Source organism: Physeter macrocephalus, chromosome 10 (genome assembly GCF_002837175.3).
Source record: "Physeter macrocephalus isolate SW-GA chromosome 10, ASM283717v5, whole genome shotgun sequence".
Lineage (NCBI taxonomy): Eukaryota > Metazoa > Chordata > Mammalia > Artiodactyla > Physeteridae > Physeter > Physeter macrocephalus.
In genome coordinates this window covers 31071926-31093598 of record NC_041223.1, presented here as the reverse complement: position 1 = coordinate 31093598, position 21673 = coordinate 31071926, and the positions used below count along the sequence as shown (strand labels likewise).

Here is a 21673-nt window from a genome sequence, read left to right as displayed (position 1 = left end):
GCGCGTCCGGAGCCTGTGCTCCGCAACGGGAGAGGCCACAAAAGTGAGAGGCCCGCGTACCAGACACACGCAAAAAAAAAAACAAAAAAAAATAAACATGTATTGGTCACAATTAGGATCCTTTAAAATAATGAGATACTATGTAAAAATATGTTTTAGATATCTGTATTTGACTGATAAGGAAGAATTATATCCTACTTATATATATTTACCAAGTGCCCTATCTTTAATATGCCTTTTAAAAATCTTTAGAAAAAGTAATATAATTAAAATTCTAAAAGAAGACTTTAATGATGTCTACATATTCAGAATCTCCACTATTAACCTGAGCAAAATATTAACTATTAAGAATTATGGTTTCTATTCCATTTTACTTTATTTTAATAAATGATGGTTTATTATATAGATTTGGGGCATATTTAGCACCTTGATATCTATCCACTGCAGAAAAATGCAATACAAATTAGAGACAACTGCAAATTCCTCAAATTGTACTTCATAAAAGTATGAATTACTATTACCTATCTTAATTTCTTCTTTGCAATTTTTCCTTCTGTAGCTAATGTTTGGCATATCACTTATTACATATATATTACTTGAAATTTGTAGCTGTTAACAGTGTTGAACTAAGATTTAAGATTCAGGTTCAGAATAATGTTGGACAAATCATCAAACCCCAAACAGGCATGTTTTCCTTATAAGCAAAATGGAAATAGTTCTTTTAAGCTATCTAGCTCACTCCAATTTTGTAAGGTTCAGATGAGAAAATGCATAAAAACACTCTGTAAAATCTGTAACACCATGAAGTATTATTGCTGTTTTTCTAATAGCATGTTAATTTATTCAAATATGTACTAAATAACTTCATTACAACTTTTTTTTTTAAACAGAGGCTAATGCTTTCTGAAATTCAAAGATGTAAAAATAAACTTTTAGTTCATATTGGATATATGCATTGAATCTAAGTGAAATAAAAATCATCATATGGATTGTTAGCTATGGGAAGTGAATCATACAAATAGAGAAGCTCAGAGTACTGTTTTCAACGCCATCAAAAACAACCTATTAAAAGGTATAAAAAAGCTAACCAAAGAAGTTCTCCTTTGATAGAGTAAGCCAGATCTTTAAAATAAAGAAAAACATCTGCCCACTCTGGATAGGAAAAAACCTACACAAAAGCTTAGTACAAATGAGGCAGCAGAAAAACCTTATTAATTTTCCATTGTTTTCTCCAATAAACATAACACTACACACTATCAAAGGAACATAACAATAGGTGGTTTTTCCCCTCTATTTCCTTTTTGTTGTTTAATTAATACTTACAGCTGCTGCCTCAATTCAGGTGAATCTTGAGGTGTTCCAAGTTGATTCAGAGTCCTCTGTATTTCCGCAGCTATTATGATAGAAAATAAATATGTAATTGTTACAAATGTTAGGGCAATAGAAATTAATACAAACAATAGGACAGTTAGAAAAAGACAGAAAAACAAAGAGATAAATATAGGAAGTATTAGTTGAGAAAAAAAAGAAATGGTTTATTCAAATCTAATTAGTGACAATGGACTAATTTTCAAGATTAATTAAATTAATTAAATTAAAACTCAAGATTAGAGACAATGGATTTATTTTCAAGAGTATTGTGTGGGGACCTTACCATGTGAAACGGCAATTATGAGCCAAAAATATTATCGTCTTCCCTATTCCATCAGAACATTTAGTACAATGGCACATGGACTTTCACGTAACTCTACTGGCATAAAAATTGTAAGGAAAATAATTGTTACAATTACATAATTCACTGGGATATAAAGTGAATGAATTATAGTTAATAAATGAAGGGGGAATAACAAAATTAGAAAAATTATTTTTCAACTATGTAATAAGTGATCCAAAGATCAAAGGATGCTAAAACCATGGGGATACTCACATGACCTCAAATTATCATCACACAGATGTCACTACTTTGAGTTAACTTTATCGAAGATAAATCTGTTGCTTATAAAACAAATGATCAAATTTAGGACTACCAATGGTACAAACTAGCATTATGAGCCTCCTGACATAACGCCAACAAGAAAGTCACAATATGACCTATGTATTTTTCTTGCCAAAATATTTAACCCGAATCTAATCATGAGAAAGAAATCAGAGCAATCTAAATTATGGGATAATCTACAAAACAACTGGCCTGTACTTTTTAAAATGTCAATGTCAACAAAAGAAAAAAAGTATGAAAGCAGGAAAGCTTTCTAAATTAAAGAACTAAAAAACACAAAATACTAAAACACCCAGTGTATGATTTTTGACTGGATTCTGAATCAGGAAAAAAAAAAAAAAAACAACCCACAAAAACTATTAAAAAGTTGTGGAGACAACTGGAGAAACTTGAATTTGAATCTGGAGAGAGAGAGAGACTAAACAAAAGTTGAAGAATGTCAGCAACTGGTGAACCCAGGTAAAGGGTTTATAAAAAGTTCACTGTACTACACTTTTACTCTTCTGTAGGTTTTAAATATTTAATGCTAAGTTCACCACTCAGAAGTCTATGACCACTGTAATAAAAAAAAGGGGCTCTTTACAAAAGAGGAGGTCCTAGTTTTACGCATTTATATACACAAATAAAATGTCAAGTAGAAACAAGTTGAAAATCCATCTCAAAGTAAGGAACTTTCACACTTCCAAGAACTAGAGAAAAATGATTCAACCCACCCATTCTTTTCATTTAAAATAATCGTTTATTGGGCTTCCCTGGTGGCGCAGTGGTTGAGAGTCCACCTGTCGATGCAGGGGACGCGGGTTCGTGCCCCGGTCCGGGAGGATCCCACATGCCGCGGAGCGGCTGGGCCCGTGAGCCATGGCCACTGAGCCTGTGCGTCCGGAGCCTGTGCTCCGCAACGGGAGAGGCCACAACAGTGAGAGGCCCGTGTACCACAAACAAGAAAAAAACAAAACAAAAAACAAACAAACAAAAATAATCGTTTATTTATATAGCTTAAATGCTTTTAAATAGTCACTATTTATTGATATTTATGGGATCAAAGGAATGATTGTATTCCGAAACACAGGATAACTTCTGTTCACTGAGGATGATGTAATAAATATTGGTTTCAAGTCAAAGATGAAAAATATAAATACTGGAGAGGAATCATACAGCAACTGTTAACCATTCAGCTACTTACAAAGGAATTTCTTTTTGCCGTTCTTTTCGGTTAACAGATTTTTCTTTTGTGAGGTGGAGGAATTTTGTTTGCTGTTTTTATAACTTATGGAGGCTTCCAATTAGTTACATATTTCCTTCTTAACCTCAACAGATTTTCTTGGGCTACCTGATAGGGGTTTAAAGTTTTTATTTTCAAAAAAAGTATGCTGATAAGACGAACTGATGCAGGCATTTATCACATATCTAGAGGGCTCTTGTCTTTTAAAAAAGGTCACAATAAGTGAAAAAAAAAAAAAATAGATTGCTCAATAAATGACATCAGGAAAACTGACTAACCACTTGGGGGTTAAAACAGAGAACTCTAGCTTACCTCATGAAGTAAAATAAATCTGTAATAAATTATTAATATAAGAAACTATTAAACTGCTACATAAAACTATAAAAATGTATTTATTACACAATCTTATTTATGATCTTGGCATGAGGTATAAAATATTATCCAAGTATGATACAAAACTAAAAACCATGAAGGAAAATATATCAAACTGGCAAAACATACACAAAATTTTAAAATACTATATGAAAAATATGTATCTACATTACAAACATATGTGTGTGTGTGTGTGTGTGTGTGTGTGTGTGTGTGTGTGTGTGTACACGGGACAAAATACCTGCAGCATATAATGAGTAAAGGGGTTAATATCCCTAATATAGAAAAAATCCTATAAACTGGAAATATAAAAATAGCTCAATGAAAAATGGGTAAAAGGTATCATCTTAAAATTATAACAAGCAAAAAAAAAATACGAGAAATTAAACTTCATTGATAACACATATCAGATTGGTAAAAATCAAGAAAAATAAGCAGATGATGATATAATTACAATCAAAAGCCTTGAAAAAGGTAAAGACATAGGAAGGAGCAATGTCCATCATGTAGAAGGAATGAGAAATAACTGAGAAAAGGTCAGACAAGCCAGTACAAAAATCGGCCAGGAACAGGAACTTTAAAAATTGATAATATTCACTGAAAACATAAATAGCAAAAGAAAGACTGAAAAGAATATCAATCCTGGAAAGGATAAATAACTTTAATGTATGAATGCTATATAAAACTGTTCCGCCCTTAAAAAATTTAGGTAGACATGCTTCTGATAGGCCCAGTGGGAAGGAGCCTAAATCTACCAAGTGGTTATTTCCCTAGTTTTTGTAAACAGATACACTCAGCAACCCGTTTTCACCCTTTCTCCCTGAGTAAGGGCTTATATGCAAAGGAAGAGATAACCGGGAACCCCGAGGGCGCAATACTCCAACAAAACAGAAACCCAGGAGCAACACCTATTCTTGTGTACTGCTCAGAAATGCCTCCGAAGACCTGACAAGCTGAGCGGGGTGAAGCCTCCATTCCCATTTAACTGGCCTGTCTGGAGGATGCAGGAGGCAAACAGTTATGATGGCTAGCAGAAGCTTATTCAGATGGTGACTCCAACTGCAGTGCTCCTCAAAATGTGATTTATTTACTAGAACAGATCATCACAATCTCTGGCACCTTGTATAAACCTGCTGATACGGTAAATACTTTTTGCTCTACCCTAAAAAATAGAAAACACGAGAAGGAGTTTGTTTTCAACTGGATGGGATGGCGTAGAGCCTTCACAGTCTTATCTTAGGGTTATATATACTCTTTATCTCTGTACTACAAGTTAGTTGTCAAGGTTGTTGATCCTCTCCTCCAATGGGACACTACACTAGTCCAACACACTGCTTACATGTGCTTTTAGAATCTGAAAGGCAAGAAGCAACATGCACTCTTAGATGCCTTGGAAGGATGGAAGTATGCCAGTAGATAGAAGATAAATTCCATGAAAATAAAGGACCCTGTTTCTTTGGTGAAGAATCTTGGTCCATTAATCCGTATGGATCACTGACATACTCCTGCAAAGTAAATGACAAATTGCTTTCCTTTGCAGTCTCAAATACAAATTGGGAAACAGTGCTTAGTGAGACTTTTTATGTGGCTCCAACTCATTTTACTGAATGCCCCCAAACGTTGCCAGCTCTGGCTTCAACTCCGCAAAAGAAAAGGCTATCCAGCTAGTTCAAGTGTTGGTACAAGCAGCTCTACAACTTGGCTTTAACGACCTGGTTGATCCAATGGTAACTCAAGCGCCTGTGCAATTTCAGAGTTCTGTGTAACACTAGTGGCAAGTCCCACTAGGAAGGAAAAAAACCACAGGAGTCCCTTAGAATCTTGGAGCAAAATCATGCTCTCTGGCAAACCAATGTTATCTTTTGAGGAACAGTTCTAGTCTTGCTACTAAGCCCTGGATAAAAAGTAAACAGTGGTATACTAGGTGACCCAGTGACCTGAGCTGCCTGCTACGTATTAGGTGTTATGTTATCTTGTTGGTTTATCTCTCTCTAGATTTTGTTCTATGTATGTTAACCAGCCTGCCCCTCACCCCAACTTCTACAGCACTTGTTCACTGGACTAATAAACCAGCAATGGTTTAAGAATAAAAACCACATGTAGGCTCACCAACTGGACTTCCCCTTTCTCAGATTAACATGATTACTGGAAATGCCATGTACCAATTTGCAGCAATAGCAATCAAAAGTAAATATGTGATGTGGCGCCATCTATGGGGGTGTGAGCCAGTCACCCAGTGGCAAGATGATGATACTCCTTCCATCGTGGTGGAGGCAGAATTTTATACTCACTGAAACAGCAGTACTATGGATTTTGTTATGCTTCTTCTACTGCCCTCCCCCAATGATTCTACCAGCTTCCTAATCCATATATTAGTCACAATCATGGTATTCTACACACCAGTGCTTCTGATCAAGATATTCAATTTACAGAGAAAAAAAAAATTACCAGAACTTCCAAGGACAATGGGATTCCTCGGTCTCCCAGTACTCCATTATCTGGAAGCTGCTGGACTTCTAGAATTTTTAATGGCTTTTTGAAGACCCAATTACGGTGTCATCTGAGAGACAGTATCTTGGGAAGGTGAACTGCAGCCCCATGGGATCTTTACGCTCTCAAAGAACCACCACTCCATGGTGGTGCTTCACCCACAGCCAGAAAGAACACTCAGATTTAGGAACTAAGGGGCAAAAGCGAAGAGAAATAGTTCACATTTACACCTAATTACTCACTTGCAAATTTTCTTCCATCCCTTGAGGTGATTTACAGACAATATCCAAATAAGGAATACAATCACACCTCCATTTGGTAGAAGCAGAGGAGGAATGGACTGGAAATCACCCACTAGACCTGGCACTGGATGCAGGAAATAAACAGGCCTTGGTCCTACCCATCTGTAGAGATGGGAGAGGAGTTCAGGTTGTATGAGTGAAAGCGGCACCATGTCAGACAGGGGCTTTTTAATTTTTTCAAGCTTAAGTATGCAAAAAGGGAAAAATGTTCATTATCGGAAACAAAAGGTATGAACTATAATGGACATTTATTTTTGGTCATCTGATACCCCAAATTCTTATTACATTGGCTCTTTTTGGTTTATAATACCATGACCACTGGGAAGCATCATTACAGAACCAGTTTTAGGGGAAAAAGCTGGTTGTTAAACGAGTCTAAGCGTCTTTGAGCTTTGCTTACCTCCATTATGAGTAATGCAGGTGATTAATAGTCAGGGTCCTAGCAACAATCACAAAAAGAAAGGCCAGGCTCCTAAAACAAGCTACTTGTAATCAAAAGCTAGATTTACTTAGTGCTATTTAGGTTTCATAAATATTGAAGTTCTTTACAAGTCAAATGCTTTAGCTGACAACCTTCTTCTCACTCTGAAACAATAATTTTAATAACACAGTATCTCATAAACTGAAGTTTCTTAGAGATGCAACCATTACATTTGCCTAACAGAGTGCATTAAATTAATGAGGGCTAGATGTTTTTCATGAATACAAATGTAAGACAAGGCCCCTTACACTCAGGCAGCATGTAATCTAGAAAAGGAGAAAAAAAACTACATTATATAAATGTTATAATGTTTCAAACAAGGACCTATAATATAGGCATTCAATTGAAGGACAATCCAAAAAGCCTTAACAGAGGTGGCATTTGTATTGTTTTTGAAGTAAGACACTAGACACTTTGTTTTGGAGATTCAAACCTCTAATACCATACTTAGACATAACTTGAAATGATCAGATTACCAACTGGTTCCCCCAACCACAAGGGTAAACTCCTTAAAGGAAAGAACTAGGTATCCATTGTTCATTACTGTATCTCTAGAACACACCATATTGTTCACACTCAACGAGTATTTTTTTAAACTGAACAACAAAACAGCATTAGAAAGACTGAATCCTATATAAGAAGTCATATGTATTTCTAAAACACAAGGCACATATAAGAAGAAAGCTAAGAAAGGTAGGTATGCTCCTTTATTACTCATTCATTTGACATAGCCTGGTCATCCACTATCCACCTGGCAAAGTGAAGGGTTTCTGGACATCAACACTCATTTATTTATATTTCTTTACTTTGTATAGCTCTAAACTTGAGGATCAAGTAAAGGTATCATCTGATCAGGTGATAAAGGGCTTATGGAAACATAAATTTGAAATTACTGAATCAAATTTAGGAGAAATATTATATGGCATTAGTTCAATTCTATTAAATACATGAAGTTGAGAACCAAACAGAATAACTGATTTGTCCAAGAAACTATGGCTATTTAAGTAGAAGAGCTGGGATTAGAATATAGATTTCTTAGTTTCTAAAACAGTATTCTTCAGTGTGCTAAAAGGGCGAAAAGTAAAAGGCTTTTAAAAAGATTATTTCATAATCCAGGTGTATGATAGTTGCCAAAGGAAACAAAGGAAAAATAAGTCTGTGCTAACTTGGAGTAACTTAACAGGAGTTGAGCTGAGATGCTTAGGTGTTGCAAGTAGCGTTCAAAGTACATTTCAAGGCCTACCAGTGGACCACAAGGATTCTTCTGCCCTACTGAAGCTGATCAGGAAATAAACACCTGTCCTTTCTTCAGGTCTTATGAACTGGCAAGATTCCAGAGACATCAATTTACATATGACCAGTATTACCCTCTTACACCAGGGTCAGCCATTAATGGCCTATCGGGGCTTCCAGCCTAGTTTTATACAGCCCTCCAGCTAAGAATGGTTGTTACATTTTGAGAGGGTTAACAAAAAACAAAACAACAACAATGAATACGCAAGAGACCATACGTGGGTAGCAAAGCCTAAAATGTTTACTATTTGGCTCTTTATAGTAAAAATTGGCCGATCCTTGTCCTAAATTAGTAAAAATTACTAAAACTTTGTATTCACAAACTCAGTTCAGTATGGTACTTGAGTGTACTAAGTACTCACTATGTTGGCTGTAATCTTCCACTGAACATTCATGTATACTAGGTTGGATTTCTGCAATTTTCAGAAAGAATATGTTACCAGTACATTATAGGTGCTGGTTTGTATGGGTTATTATTTTCAATTGCTGCTCTTCTCACATTAATTTAGAAACAATTATGGTTACTTTTTCATGGTATTGGACGAACATTTTTGTAGAGTAACTATGTCGTTACCAATCTATTATTTTATTACTCTCCAGTTTTTGACTACCTCCTAGTTTTAGGATAGTGGTTCATAGGATCTCTTGCCTTACTCAAGTTGACCATGTTCAAAAATGTTTAAGAAAAATTAGTTTAGAGAAAGAGAGAGAGAGATAAAAAAGAGGTTTCTAGGTAGATGACAAACAGGATGGTGATCTGGAAAACTGATAATCATTCCTAGCTTCTTCCAAGTCATGTCTACTGGGTTTCATTTTGTTACCTCGCCTGGGATACTGTGAATTTATGAAGCAGTCACATTCATTTTTATTGGCATGTCTAATTTGAAAGCAAAAAAAAACCTGTGAAACATAAAAATTAAGGAACAAATTTTTTACATAACCATAAACAGTTACTTGAAGAAAAAGTCACCTGATACTGATACACTGAGATAGGATTAAATCAAGATGCACCTTTACAACAATACAATGAACAAATTATTTTTGCATTATCCACAATCTGCAACTATTTGCACCATTACTTCTAGAGAGATGACTTTACAGTATATATTACATTTTTCATGACGTAAAGATAACACTATTTCCTACACATCCAGAAAAGGTGCATTATTATTTCCACAAAACCCAACCCATCCCCTTTCTGGCTCTTCATTATTTTCAGTTAACACCCATTCTGTTCCATGTGAGTCTGCTGCCATCTAGTGGATAACCTAAGGAAAAAAAACGCTTCATAGCAAAGGGTATTTTTTTCTGCGGTACAACTGCAGGGAACAGTTGGCATCAGGGGCTGTGTAATGTCCCCACCTGTCGGAGTGCCCTGGGGACCAGGGAGGATGCTGTCTGACCACTGAGAGTGGCTGGGCTGCCTGGGCCAGCCCTAACAGGCATGTGCGCCTTCAAAGAAATGTCTCCGAACAATGGAGAACAGAATACAACTTCCTGCTCTTTTAGCACAAAATATCTCTGTTGCTCAACCCCAAATAATTCACAGTTGAAACTGTCAATCACAGAAAAAAAATAATGGTTATTAAAACCCTTGGACAAGTGGTTTTGAGGTTCTGACTCGGTCTCACCCACATCACACTGCGGAAGAAGAAGTAGAGTGTAACACTGACCAGCAAGCAGCCTGGGAGCCAGACAGTCTGATTTGGAAACCTGACCTCACTTCTTGCTGGCTGCTGACCTTGGGCAATTGACCTCATCTTTCCAAGCTATAACTGCCTCACCAGTCAAGCAGAGGGAGAATCACCTCTTCCTCAGTTATCATGAACTTCAACTGAGGACAATGTATGTAAGCACCTTGTACTGGAAACAGAAAGAGTTCAATAAATGAGAGCAAACAGTATGAAGTGGCTTAATGTTTTTCTCCTGAAAGTCAGAAATGAACAGTAAGAATATTCCTATTAATATATATTAATGCGAACCATGCTGTAGGAGGGTGTTGAAACTTAATAAACTCTGATATGGTTATGAGAATTGTAGAGATAATGATAAATATCAATCGACACAAGACAGTTATAACCCCTAATTAGGAGAGAAGTCAGTTACCACCTGACAGTGACGCGTATACACACAAGTAAGAAACTGAACTAGAAAAAAAACCCAACTAAATATTAAAACAAATTCTGTTTTAGACAACTCTTTCCTCATCTATCAAACACTCTACCTATTTTAAAGGGTGGTTTGAAATATTATAGAAGATGATATATATAAAAACATTTTCAAAATGCCATAGATTTCTGTAAGAACATGAGATGCTATTACTGGTAAGTTTACTATAATCAGAGTTAGAATCATTAGGTTGGGCTCATTACACAGTACAAGGTACATAGGATAGTGTATCATGAGAAAATATATCAGCTAGTTGAAAATAAGTTTCAACACAAAAAGGTTCTGAGAAAAAAAATCAAGTGAACTAGGTCCAAGAAATAATTCTAAAAAGCACATGGGAAGTAGAAACACTCCTTAGAGAATCTGACACAAAGCTACTAAAATAATTATGGGCTTTTTTCCAATAGGCTCTCCATCTCATGCTCCGTCTTGTGACCTGAATAGGAGCTTATCTTCTCTGTGGGTAAAAGAACTGGTGTGAACGGTGGGGAGGAGAAGCGTGGGGAGGAAACTGAAGGATCTTCTAAAGGATGAGTCTTGAGCTGAGAAGCTCAAGGTGAAGCCTGCGCCTCGGGGCCAAGCCTGCTGGTTTACTGTGCCCTCCTTCCTGGCACTCCAACACTTGCAGGCAAGTCCTGCTTCCATGAAGCAATCTCCCATTTAGAACACATTTAATTTTAAATTTCTCACTGGTTTTCTTTCCAAATATCTAGAGGGAGAAAGGCACACAGGCTAACAAAGTAGAAATTTAGGGCATTTTAAAGCTACTGTAGACTAATAAAGAGTTAAATCTAAAGTCATGATTCTTAAAAATGAACAAAGTGCAAAAACAAGCCATTTGAAAACTGTATGTAAACGGTACTTCGGATTTCTAAGATGGCCAGAAATAATGAAGATGCAAGCTCTGTCTTAGCAAAGATGTTCAGTCCTAACATCTTATCATGTGGCCCTGCTCAGCTGACCTGCTCAGAGAGAGCCTAGAATCGGGAGGAACAGAGGCCAAGAGGAGGACGTGGCCCCCTGAGTAGGCGATCTGTGCACTCAGCTAACACAGGGATTTGCCAGCAGGGCAGCCGTACTCCTTGCGGCTCTCCAGCCTTCCTGAGCCCTCCTTGGCCCTCCTGGCCTCCTGGATGAGCTTCCTTCCTGTCATCCACCGGACAGCCCGACAGTCCTCCTGCTCCAGCAGCAGCCTGAGTGGTAGCCATGTGAGGAAGTTCGCCTCCAGCTCATATGCCAGTGACTCCTCAACTGTTTATCTCAGTCCGAATTTCTAATCAGTTTTATTTGCAAGACACTGCTGCTCACATGTTTTTGCTAAAACACTGCAAATGGATTTCTGCTTCCTATAGGAACATGGTACAAGTTTTTTCCTGAATCTTCCCTCTTCTTCCCTCCTCAAGCCATACAGAACAGAGAGGCAGGAAAAAAGAAAACCCACGTAAGTTACACTTTCAGAGAAATTAAGACCACAAAAGAATTCTCAAAAAAATGTACATGTGGCCAGAAGCAACAGAAAAGAGCAGATCGTGAGTGGGAAGCCATGGGGATGGGATAGGAAACAGGGGTGTTGCAGAGGAGAATAGGGGAGGCGGAGCGCCAAAATGTCACCAGCAAGTGTGCGCTACCAAGAGATGATGGTGGCTCCCAAGGGGGACCGGGGCAGGGCTGACAGGAAGCAGGCACTCTGCTGAGCGAGGTGGAGAGTGGAGGCTTGGACCATGCTCGGGCCCCAGGCTGCTCATCTCTGAAAACGTCACCTTTCCCTAAGAGGAAGGGGATGCCTTAGAAAGAAGTGGCTATGCACCGGGGAACCAATGGAGTGACGGGGGGGACGTCTGGACTGGAGGCAGAACTCTCCTACATCAGGCTAGGTTCTGAGAGGCAGAGGGTAAAGAAAGAGTGCCTCAGGGCAGTGCAGAGAGGAAGGAGCCCAAGAGCACAGCCTGGGCACCCTCTCCCTTCACAGCTGTCTCCCGCCAGGAAAAGCAAGCTCATTGCACTGAACAACAACCAAGAGAACAGACAGAGCAGCCATGCAAAAGATTATACAAAACTGTGGAAAAGAACAGCAAAACTCGCTACAAAGGAAACGCAGCAGGAACAAATGTTGCCACAGAAGTGGATAAGGTGAAAATTATAACCCAAAATAGCACTTTTTTTTTTTTTAACTCAGTGAGGCAACTGCAATTTTAAAGGAAAATCACAAAACAGCTCATAGACAAGATGGCCAGATAACAGGCAGCAGCGAAGTAGAAACTAGAGGAACTCGGGGAAAAAAAGAGAAAGACAAATTCAGAAATGAAGACTAAATGAAAGGAAAGATTAGACACAGAGAAAGCATGAGCCCTGTTAACAGTCGTTGCCATTTTTGGGTTGCTCAGGCCACAGCCCTTGAATTGCTGATGGCTTTAGCTCCTAGCTCACTGTCACTGTCAAATCCTCTCTCAACTCCTAGTGATTTCAATACCCATGCTGATAATCCTGCCACCATCCTGGCCTCATTTCTTTGCACTCTTTTTTCCAAATGATCTTGTCCTCCACCCTTCCATAATCACACACTCCAAGATCTTACCAAATGCCTTCTCATTACCAGCAACCGTAACTCCTCCATAACCTTAGTTTCATACACACCACTTACAAATCACCACCTCCTGTATGTCTAGCTCTCTCCCACTGGCACCCTGACCCCAACGAGCCTCTGACCCCCCCAGGACCCAGCAACCTTTTGTCCTGCCACTTTGCCACTTTCCCTCACATGACCTCCCCTTCCCCCCATGTCTTCGCTTGCCTCCTGACCCAATTTAAACGCCACAGTCAGCTTAAATGTCATCATCTTCACTCTCTTGCTTGTATCCTCAAGCCCCTCTCTCCACTTATCTTAACCACTTGACAAATCCAAAACTCTAGTTAAGCTCAACACTGTGCTTCCTCTATTATATGACTGTGCCATATGTCATTTATCCAAACCTCTGTTAATGGAGATTTTATCCTAAGCTTATAGGTTTAGAAGTTGGGGAACTTAACCATTTATGCTGTCTCTACAAATGAATCCTTCTGAGTTCTATTACACAGAGAGAAAATAAAAGTGTAATGCTGACTAGATGAGAACATTCTCCTATCTATGTATCCACTTTCCATTTACTTACATGCTCAAAAGGCTGGTTCTACCCAGAGTAGAAGCCTCAGTTCTTACGATAGCCTGTAAGGCGCCCCCCAAGACCCCCTCCAGCCCCTACTCTCCCCTCTCTGTGCTCTGCACACACCAACCCCTCCTCCACTCCTCCAACACCCAGGCAGGCTCCCACCTCAGGGCCCCTGTACCTGCTATCCCCCCATCTAGAACATTCTTTCCCCAGATACTGAAGGGTGCATTCCCTTACTTCCTTTAAATACTTGTACAATTATCATCTCCTCAGTAAGGCCTATCCTGGCTCCCTGTGTATCCCATTTAGAAATGCAGTCCCGTCTCCAGGATACCAGATCCCCACTGTTATGTTTTTGTCAGGTTGCTTCTCATAACACTTAACACCTCCTTCCAATACACTATTTACTTATTTATTTTCTGTCTGTCTTCTCTCACTAAAGGTTAGCTCCATAAAGGTAGGTATTTTGTTTGTTTTATTCACTGAAATATCTCTGGCATCCAGACAGTGCCTAGCACAGCACAGATGCTTAATACTCATGGTATGAATGAATGCACATAAATGCACAATGACCTGGTACAATGTAAAACATGATCCAAATGCATAGTGTTATGTGAATCAGATAGATGGTCCTGAGTTCAAGTGCCAGCCTCTCCATAATAGTTATATGAACTTGAGCAAGTGACTTAACCACTTGAAGCCTAAATTTTCTCTTCTGACAGAGTTGGCTAGAAGATCAAATAACAATGTACAAAAAACAGATTCAAAATACCAAATATGAGGCACAGAGTAAACAGTAAAGAGAGCTAAAAGATACTAACTTACACATCTTCCAAAATGAGATTTTTTTTTTTTTTTTTTTTTTTTCAGAATGAGATTTCTGAGTAAAGCAGGGTGTACAGGCAATACTATACAACTAAAGTCACTGGATGCATTTGGGCTACCCTGCCCAGCTCTCCTCCCCCACCCCAGCAGAAAGGCAGTGCTCTGAGCACTGCCAAGTAAACAGGCCTTAGCTGGATTTTTAGCTAAAGGCTTCCACATTCCCCAGTAGAAAAATAATAATCCACAGGCTACGAGGGGATCTTGGTGATGTCTGCAGGCATTCTCTTGGGACGTTAAATGGGATGAAGAACAAACTATTCCAGAGAAGTTGGTGGCCATACTCAATATGAGTAATATGCTACTGCAACAATGGTTTCTTCAAATAATGATCATGATAATGACACTATAACAAGAAAGATGACTCGAAAAGGAAATGTCCCAAGACTTACAGAACACCATTTTGTATGACTGTTGGGTTCTTCCAAATCAATTAATATGCAAACCAATTAATAACTGCTTTAAGAAAAAACCCAGACTGGAATAAGTATAAAAGGCAATATACTCTTTAATGAAAAATATTGCTTATTAATTGGTGAAAAACAACAAAAAAGTGTCAAAGAGATGAGGACAAGAATTGTCAAAACCATTCCAGGAAACCAAAACTAAACAGCCCAGCCTGAGTTTTGCTGTCCCGCTCTCACACCAGCATTGAGCCAACTAAACTGTACGCACAGGCAGCATCACAGTGCAGCTGAGCAGCAGTTACACAACTGACCACGAACTTTATTTAATAAGAGAAGCCACTCTGTAATACAATTACTGAGCATATTGAATATATTTATAGTGGAAAAATCTAATAATAGTTAAATTAATTTTTAAATAAGTGTGGAAACATATATATGAAAAATTTTATGGTATAATCAGCACCACATTTTATTTATACAGAACTCAGAAGGAAGGATCCATGTGGGAGGCAGCATAAACGGTAAGCTCCTCAACTTTTAAACATATAATTTTAGGATGAAATGTCCATTAACAGAGGTTTGACTTCTGAGCAGTTTCTCAGAACTATCTGAAATGCTGTCTCCCGGGCTACAGTCCTCATTTTGCCCCGAATAAAACTTAACTCACAACTAAAAAACAAACAAAAAACAAACAAAAACAAAAAACACAGAGGTTTGAGATGTATGGCAAATTCATATAATAACAAATTATGCAAGCAACATAGAAGAGAGGAAAAAGCAAGCAGCAAAAAAAAAAAAGGTATAGTATTATCTTATTTTCATTAAAAAAAGAAAGAATGTAATTATGTATAAATATTTCTGGAATCATTTAGATTTATTACTAAATAAAAGAGTATGCAAGTTGACTTTAATGCTGTTTTCCTCAGGTTGCCATTGAGGAGAAGCACTCTGACAGGTAAGTGATTTTGGTAGATAAACGCTGAAAAAACAACTGTCACACTGTCAGTCTTGACTTATCTTTACGATCATTATCAGTAGTCACTTCAAATAGAAGCAAATCTAATAATTAATGCATGTTTAATAAAGGTATTTCTATATTATTATCCATTAACTATTCTTAATGTGCTATTTAGTAAATGAAAACATCTTTCGTAATCTTGAATTTTTCACAAAAGTCAAAAGAAGTTAAAATAAATACCTCTTCTCCGAATAAAACTTAACTCACAACTAAAAAACAAACAAAAAACAAACAAAAACAAAAAACACAGAGGTTTGAGATGTATGGCAAATTCATATAATAACAAATTATGCAAGCAACATAGAAGAGAGGAAAAAGCAAGCAGCAAAAAAAAAAAGGTATAGTATTATCTTATTTTCATTAAAAAAAGAAAGAATGTAATTATGTATAAATATTTCTGGAATCATTTAGATTTATTACTAAATAAAAGAGTACGCAAGTTGACTTTAATGCTGTTTTCCTCAGGTTGCCATTGAGGAGAAGCACTCTACCAGGTAAGTGATTTTGGTAGATAAACGCTGAAAAAACAACTGTCACACTGTCAGTCTTGACTTATCTTTACGATCATTATCAGTAGTCACTTCAAATAGAAGCAAATCTAATAATTAATGCATGTTTAATAAAGGTATTTCTATATTATTATCCATTAACTATTCTTAATGTGCTATTTAGTAAATGAAAACATCTTTCGTAATCTTGAATTTTTCACAAAAGTCAAAAGAAGTTAAAATAAATACCTCTTCTCCCATTCTGTATCATGTGATCAATAATATCTTCCTAAGCACAGTAGTGCACATTACTTTTGAAATACAATTAGTTACAACAAACTGTAGAATCTCGGGATTCAAAAGCAAACTTCACCATTATCTGGGTTTCCCATAACTTTAAATCCCAGTGCACCATGCCAAGGAATGCAGGGCTGTGTTTAGTTTGTGAGGTCTGCCATAACAAAATACCACAGACTGGTAGCTTAAACAACAGAATTCTATTTTCTCACAGTTCTGGGTGGAGGCTGGAAGTCTAAAGTCAAGGTGCCAGTGGGGCTGGCTTCTCCGTGGCTTACAGATGGCCTTCTTCCCACTGTGTCTTCATGTGGCCTTTTCTCTGTGCCTGGGCATCCCTGGTGTCTCTCCTCTTCGTCTAAAGTCAAGGTGCCAGTGGGGCTGGCTTCTCCTGAGGCTTCTCCGTGGCTTACAGATGGCCTCCTTCCCACTGTGTCTTCATGTGGCCTTTTCTCTGTGCCTGGGCATCCCTGGTGTCTCTCCTCTTCTTATAAGGACACCAGTCATACTGGATTAGGGCCCCACCCTTATGACCTCGCTTAACCTTAATTTCCTCTATAAAGGCCCTATCTCCAAATTCAGTCACATTGGGGGTTGGGACATCAACATACGAATACCGGGGGGACGAAATTCAGTCCATAAGAAGGACCCTGACAGTGCTTATGTGAGAGGAAGGTTAAAAAACAGTACTAATGAGTAAAAAGATACCTGTTAAGTATGTTTGACCTAAGCTCAAACACCTGTATGAATAACTTGTACCAGTCCACAGCATCCTTGGAAAGCCCTGCTGGAAGGACCACTCATATTTGCTGCAATTTCTTTCTACTCATCTCTTAACTGCCCTCCTTAATATCATACAGAAGGAAGGGTGACCCTCTTCCACCTGACACCCCTTCAATTATTTGAAGCAGCAGTCCCAGCCCCCCAGAAGTGTTCCTAGTACTTCCAAATGCTGCGTGTATCAATGTATCATAGTGTAATTTCTGTACCCTTCTCATTCCCCTCTCTCTTTCCATTATTCACATTCAACAACTGCTTCTTTTTCAGAACTGGGCTCACAGAAAGGTAGAAAGGTAACGTGCCTTTCCTTTAAGATTTTTCTTCTTTTTTTTTCCCCATGTCATCCTTGTGCAGGGGCTATGCTAATCGTCTGTGTATCGTTCCATTTTTAGTATATGTGCTGCTGAAGCGAGCACTAAGATTCCTTTATATAACTTGTTTCTTCCTCATGCAGGTGATTTTACATTGCAGTCAGGATTTCTGAGAGCTTCCCATCTTATCAAACCACGTTCCTTCCCTCCAGTGTCACATCTTGGAATCACAACATTCTCTTCTGAAATTTTCTATTCTATCCTTTCTGTTCTATCCTTCATCATCCAATAAATCCTTACTAGCCTCCGTATGCAAAACTCTTGAGGGATATAATTCTGCATAGAGGTACGATCCCCAGCCACAGAAGAGATTACAGACCCTTGTAGTTAAGGAAAAAAAATGCTGGCACTTACAAAAAATGATAAAGATGAAATACAAAAGAATTCACAAGCCAGCATCTCATTACCAAATGAGTGAGGGGAGATTGCTGCCCTAAGGTCAAAGGAAAGAAAAGAAATAAACATTTATAATGGTTGCTACAGGCGAGGCACACTTATCCCTACTTGTTGAAAATAGATAAACGTAGTTTAGATACATTGGGTAACCTACTTGAGATCATTCATTCCAATTTTATTGAGGGCTGACTCATGGTCAGGCACTGTTCTTACAAACAGAGCTGTGAACAAGCCCTTTCTCTTCAGGAGCCGCCATTCTGGTAGGGAATGCAGAAAATAAGTAGACAAGGTGGTAGTTTAATTTACTGATCAAAGGCATTACAAAAACAAACTGGTTAATGAGAAAAAGAATGAGTGGAGGAAGAAAAATGATAGGTCAGGGAAAACATCTCTAAGGATGTGACCTCTGGGCTAAGACCTAAAAGCCAAGGAGGAGCCAACTGTGTGAAGATTTGGGAAGATGTCTGAAGCAGAGGAAAAGTAAGCGCAAAGGCCCTGAGGTAAGAAGGAGCTCAACTGTTCAAGCAGCAGAAAGGCAGCCAATGTGGCTGAAATCTGCAATCTTGCAGCTGCAAAGGGGAGAGTGGTAGGAGTTGGCAAATGGGGGCAGGATCAGATCTGGAGGGCGTTGTGAGGCATGGTGGGGATTTATATTAGACTGTGAGTGCCACGGGAATCACTGCAGAGTTTCCAGCTGTGAGATGGCATGGTCTGACTGACCGTTCACCTGGGCTATAGTATGGAGAATAGACTGTAGACAGGCAGGAATGGAAGCAGGCAGGACATTTCAGAGGCTGCAGTCATGCCGAAAAGAAAGAGCAGCAGCTGGGACCTGGGTGATGACAGCAGAGATGGAGAGAAATGGACAAATTTTGCAGGGAGAACCAATAGGATGTACACTTAGGTTGCAAATGGGGAGCAAAGACACACAGTACTAGGGATTGGGGTTGGAACCAACGGTGTAAGAAAATTCATGTTCGGGACAGAGGTATGTAGATGGTTCACATATAGGAGCAGTGAGGGACAGAGCTCCCTGGAGCATATCTTAAAGTTTTAGTTCATAAAACAAACAGAAAATGTTCACTCACATTCAGTCATAAACAGCACTCGTGTTCAGTCACGTAGGAAAAATCACCAGAGAGAAGAAAGGATGGTTGTTCTCTATTCAAATTCCCTTGGATAAGACATTAATTTCCACTCCTAGCTCTGTTCTATGTCAACACCTTAGGCATGAAGAAAATCACAACAATGAAATCAAAGCTATTGAAGCTTTTCTCCTCAAGGGGAAAAAATTCAACCAGGTATTTTCAGACGTGTGACCTTAGAAGTAGATATAACAAAGGGCATTTTAGGGGAGGGAGGACAGGAGGGAAAGAGAGAGAGAAGAACACGTTTTCAACTCCCTTCCCTCTGTAAACTGCCTTCCTGTCCACCAGACCACCCCAGGAAACAAAAGGTAACACCTCCAATTCCTGGGTAAATACACAGTTCCAGTCAATTCATTAACTTCTCAGGACTGGAGTTCTTTTTTTAAAGAAAATTTGCCCTGGCAACCAAAAAGGAGAACTCAATGATAACTAGCTTCCCTTTCCTGCAGTCACGTGTTAAGGTGCAAAACTAGTGTCCCTTTCACCAGGCTGTAGTTAAAAGAACTGCGTTCATTCTCAAAAGTGTAACAACAGAAGGGCTCAAGCTTTTGTAGAGATTTTATGTTTCATCTCAAAGACCTAAGGACTTTTACAGGGACAAGAGCCAAGCACTGATCCTGCCTAATAAACAAGAAAAGGACGCACACAGAATGAGAAGCTAATTGCAACACAGAGAAACCAATAATATTTACTTCAAATCTAAACAAGTCTGTGTTGGACCCACAGTTTTAATCTATAGGAGATAAATGATAAAAAATAAAACAATGAAGATTCAACACAGACCTTTTTCAGTCACCTTCTCTTAACCTTTATAACATGGGCTTAAGTTCACACATTTTATGCCCCCCTAAAAAGTTCTGACTTCTCAAATCTTCCGGAACACACACATAAGCACATTATGACATACCATGCATATTTCTGTTAAAAACCAGAAAACTTCTGCACTTACACATTCTGCTGAGTATATTTTATAAATTTACCAATGGATCTATTGGGTTCATTTTCCAAAGGCTAGCTTTTAGCCACTCTGTATCTTCCTTTTTTAAAAAATAAATTTTATTTATTTATTTTGGCTGCATTGGGTCTTTGCTGCTGCACACGGGCTTTCTCTAGTTGCTGCAAGCGGAGGCTACTCTTCGTTGCAGTGCATGGGCTTCTCATTGCAGTGACTTCTCTTGCTATGGAGCACAGGCTCTAGGCATGCGGGCTTCAGTAGTTATGGCATGTGGGCTCAGTAGATGTGGCTCGTGGGCTCTAGAGCACAGGCTCAGTAGTTGTGGCGCACGGCCTTAGTTGCTCCGTGGCACGTGGGATCTTCCCGGATCAGGGCTCGAACCCGTGTCCCCTGCATTGGCAGGCAGATTCTTAACCACTGCACCACCAAGGAAGCCATCTTTTACATTATTCTTTAAACCAATACTCAAATGCCAGAATTCTCATTAGCACTGATAAGATTTACTGTAATATGTACGTATGGGAAAATTTTATCTCAACGACTGTGTTTCATGGTCAGCTGTGGTTATTCCTATCTATCAATTTCCTGCAATTCATAACTTAGTTACTTCTGACATGATTCACTCCAGAATCCCTTGTGACCACAACTCTCCCACCTCCTAATACTTAGATATGTAACTCTTAGTGGAACTCCACTTGTGGCTAACTTGTGAATGACTGTTTCCATTACGGGAGTTTAAAAGCATGCATGATGGGTCCGGATATGGCAACTGGTTTCTTAATAACAAAGAGAATAATCCTGCGTATGTTAGAGCTTTCAGGATTTTTTACAACTTTAACTTGGTTAAAATTATAGCCTGTTAAAGTTGGAACAGACCATAATCCGGCCCACAGAAAAAATACATAAGAAAATCATGCCTTGGAAGGCAAAACAGCTTACTCAGGCCACACTGCTGTTGGATGTGATTTCGGGAAAGAGCAAGCACGCACATATAGCCTGCCTAATTAGAAACTTTTCCTATTGTCTCATTGATTTTCTTAGCTCAGCTACATTCTGAAAGTCTGATTCTAATCAGGGAATTGCAATATACATCACAGTGGGACACACTGTGGCTAAAATGAGTAAAATTTAAGACTATAAATGCCAAATGTTGGCAAGGATTTGGAGCAACACAAACTCTGATACCCTGGCTGGTGGGAGTACAATCTGGAACCACTACTTTAGGTAACTGTTTACCTATATCTACTACAACTGAACATATACATATCCTGTGACCCAGCAACCCAATTCCTAGACACACATATGAAATAAAAGAACGTACAAGAATGTTCAGCATTGTCCATAAAAGCAAAAAACAAAACCAAATGAAGCAAAAATACAGAAACACTCCAAATGTCCACCAACAGCAGAAAGAATAACTAGATGTGGTATACTTGAATACAGTAATGAAAACAAATGACTGA

The 21673-nt window shown here is 38.6% G+C and overlaps 1 protein-coding gene and 1 non-coding gene across 2 annotated transcripts in view; both read right to left on the bottom strand.

Annotated features, from left to right (window-relative positions):
• The window catches only part of STX7 (syntaxin 7), a 50317-nt gene that overhangs the window by 15333 nt on the left and 13311 nt on the right, over nt 1-21673 (bottom strand). The window contains exon 3 of the mRNA XM_007100315.4: nt 1324-1393. Coding sequence (XP_007100377.1) covers nt 1324-1393 — 70 coding nt within the window. The remainder of the gene's footprint in view (nt 1-1323; nt 1394-21673) is intronic.
• Nucleotides 17650-17756, bottom strand: LOC112064651 (U6 spliceosomal RNA). The gene has a single exon (XR_002891585.1). It is a non-coding gene; the product is annotated as a U6 spliceosomal RNA (small nuclear RNA).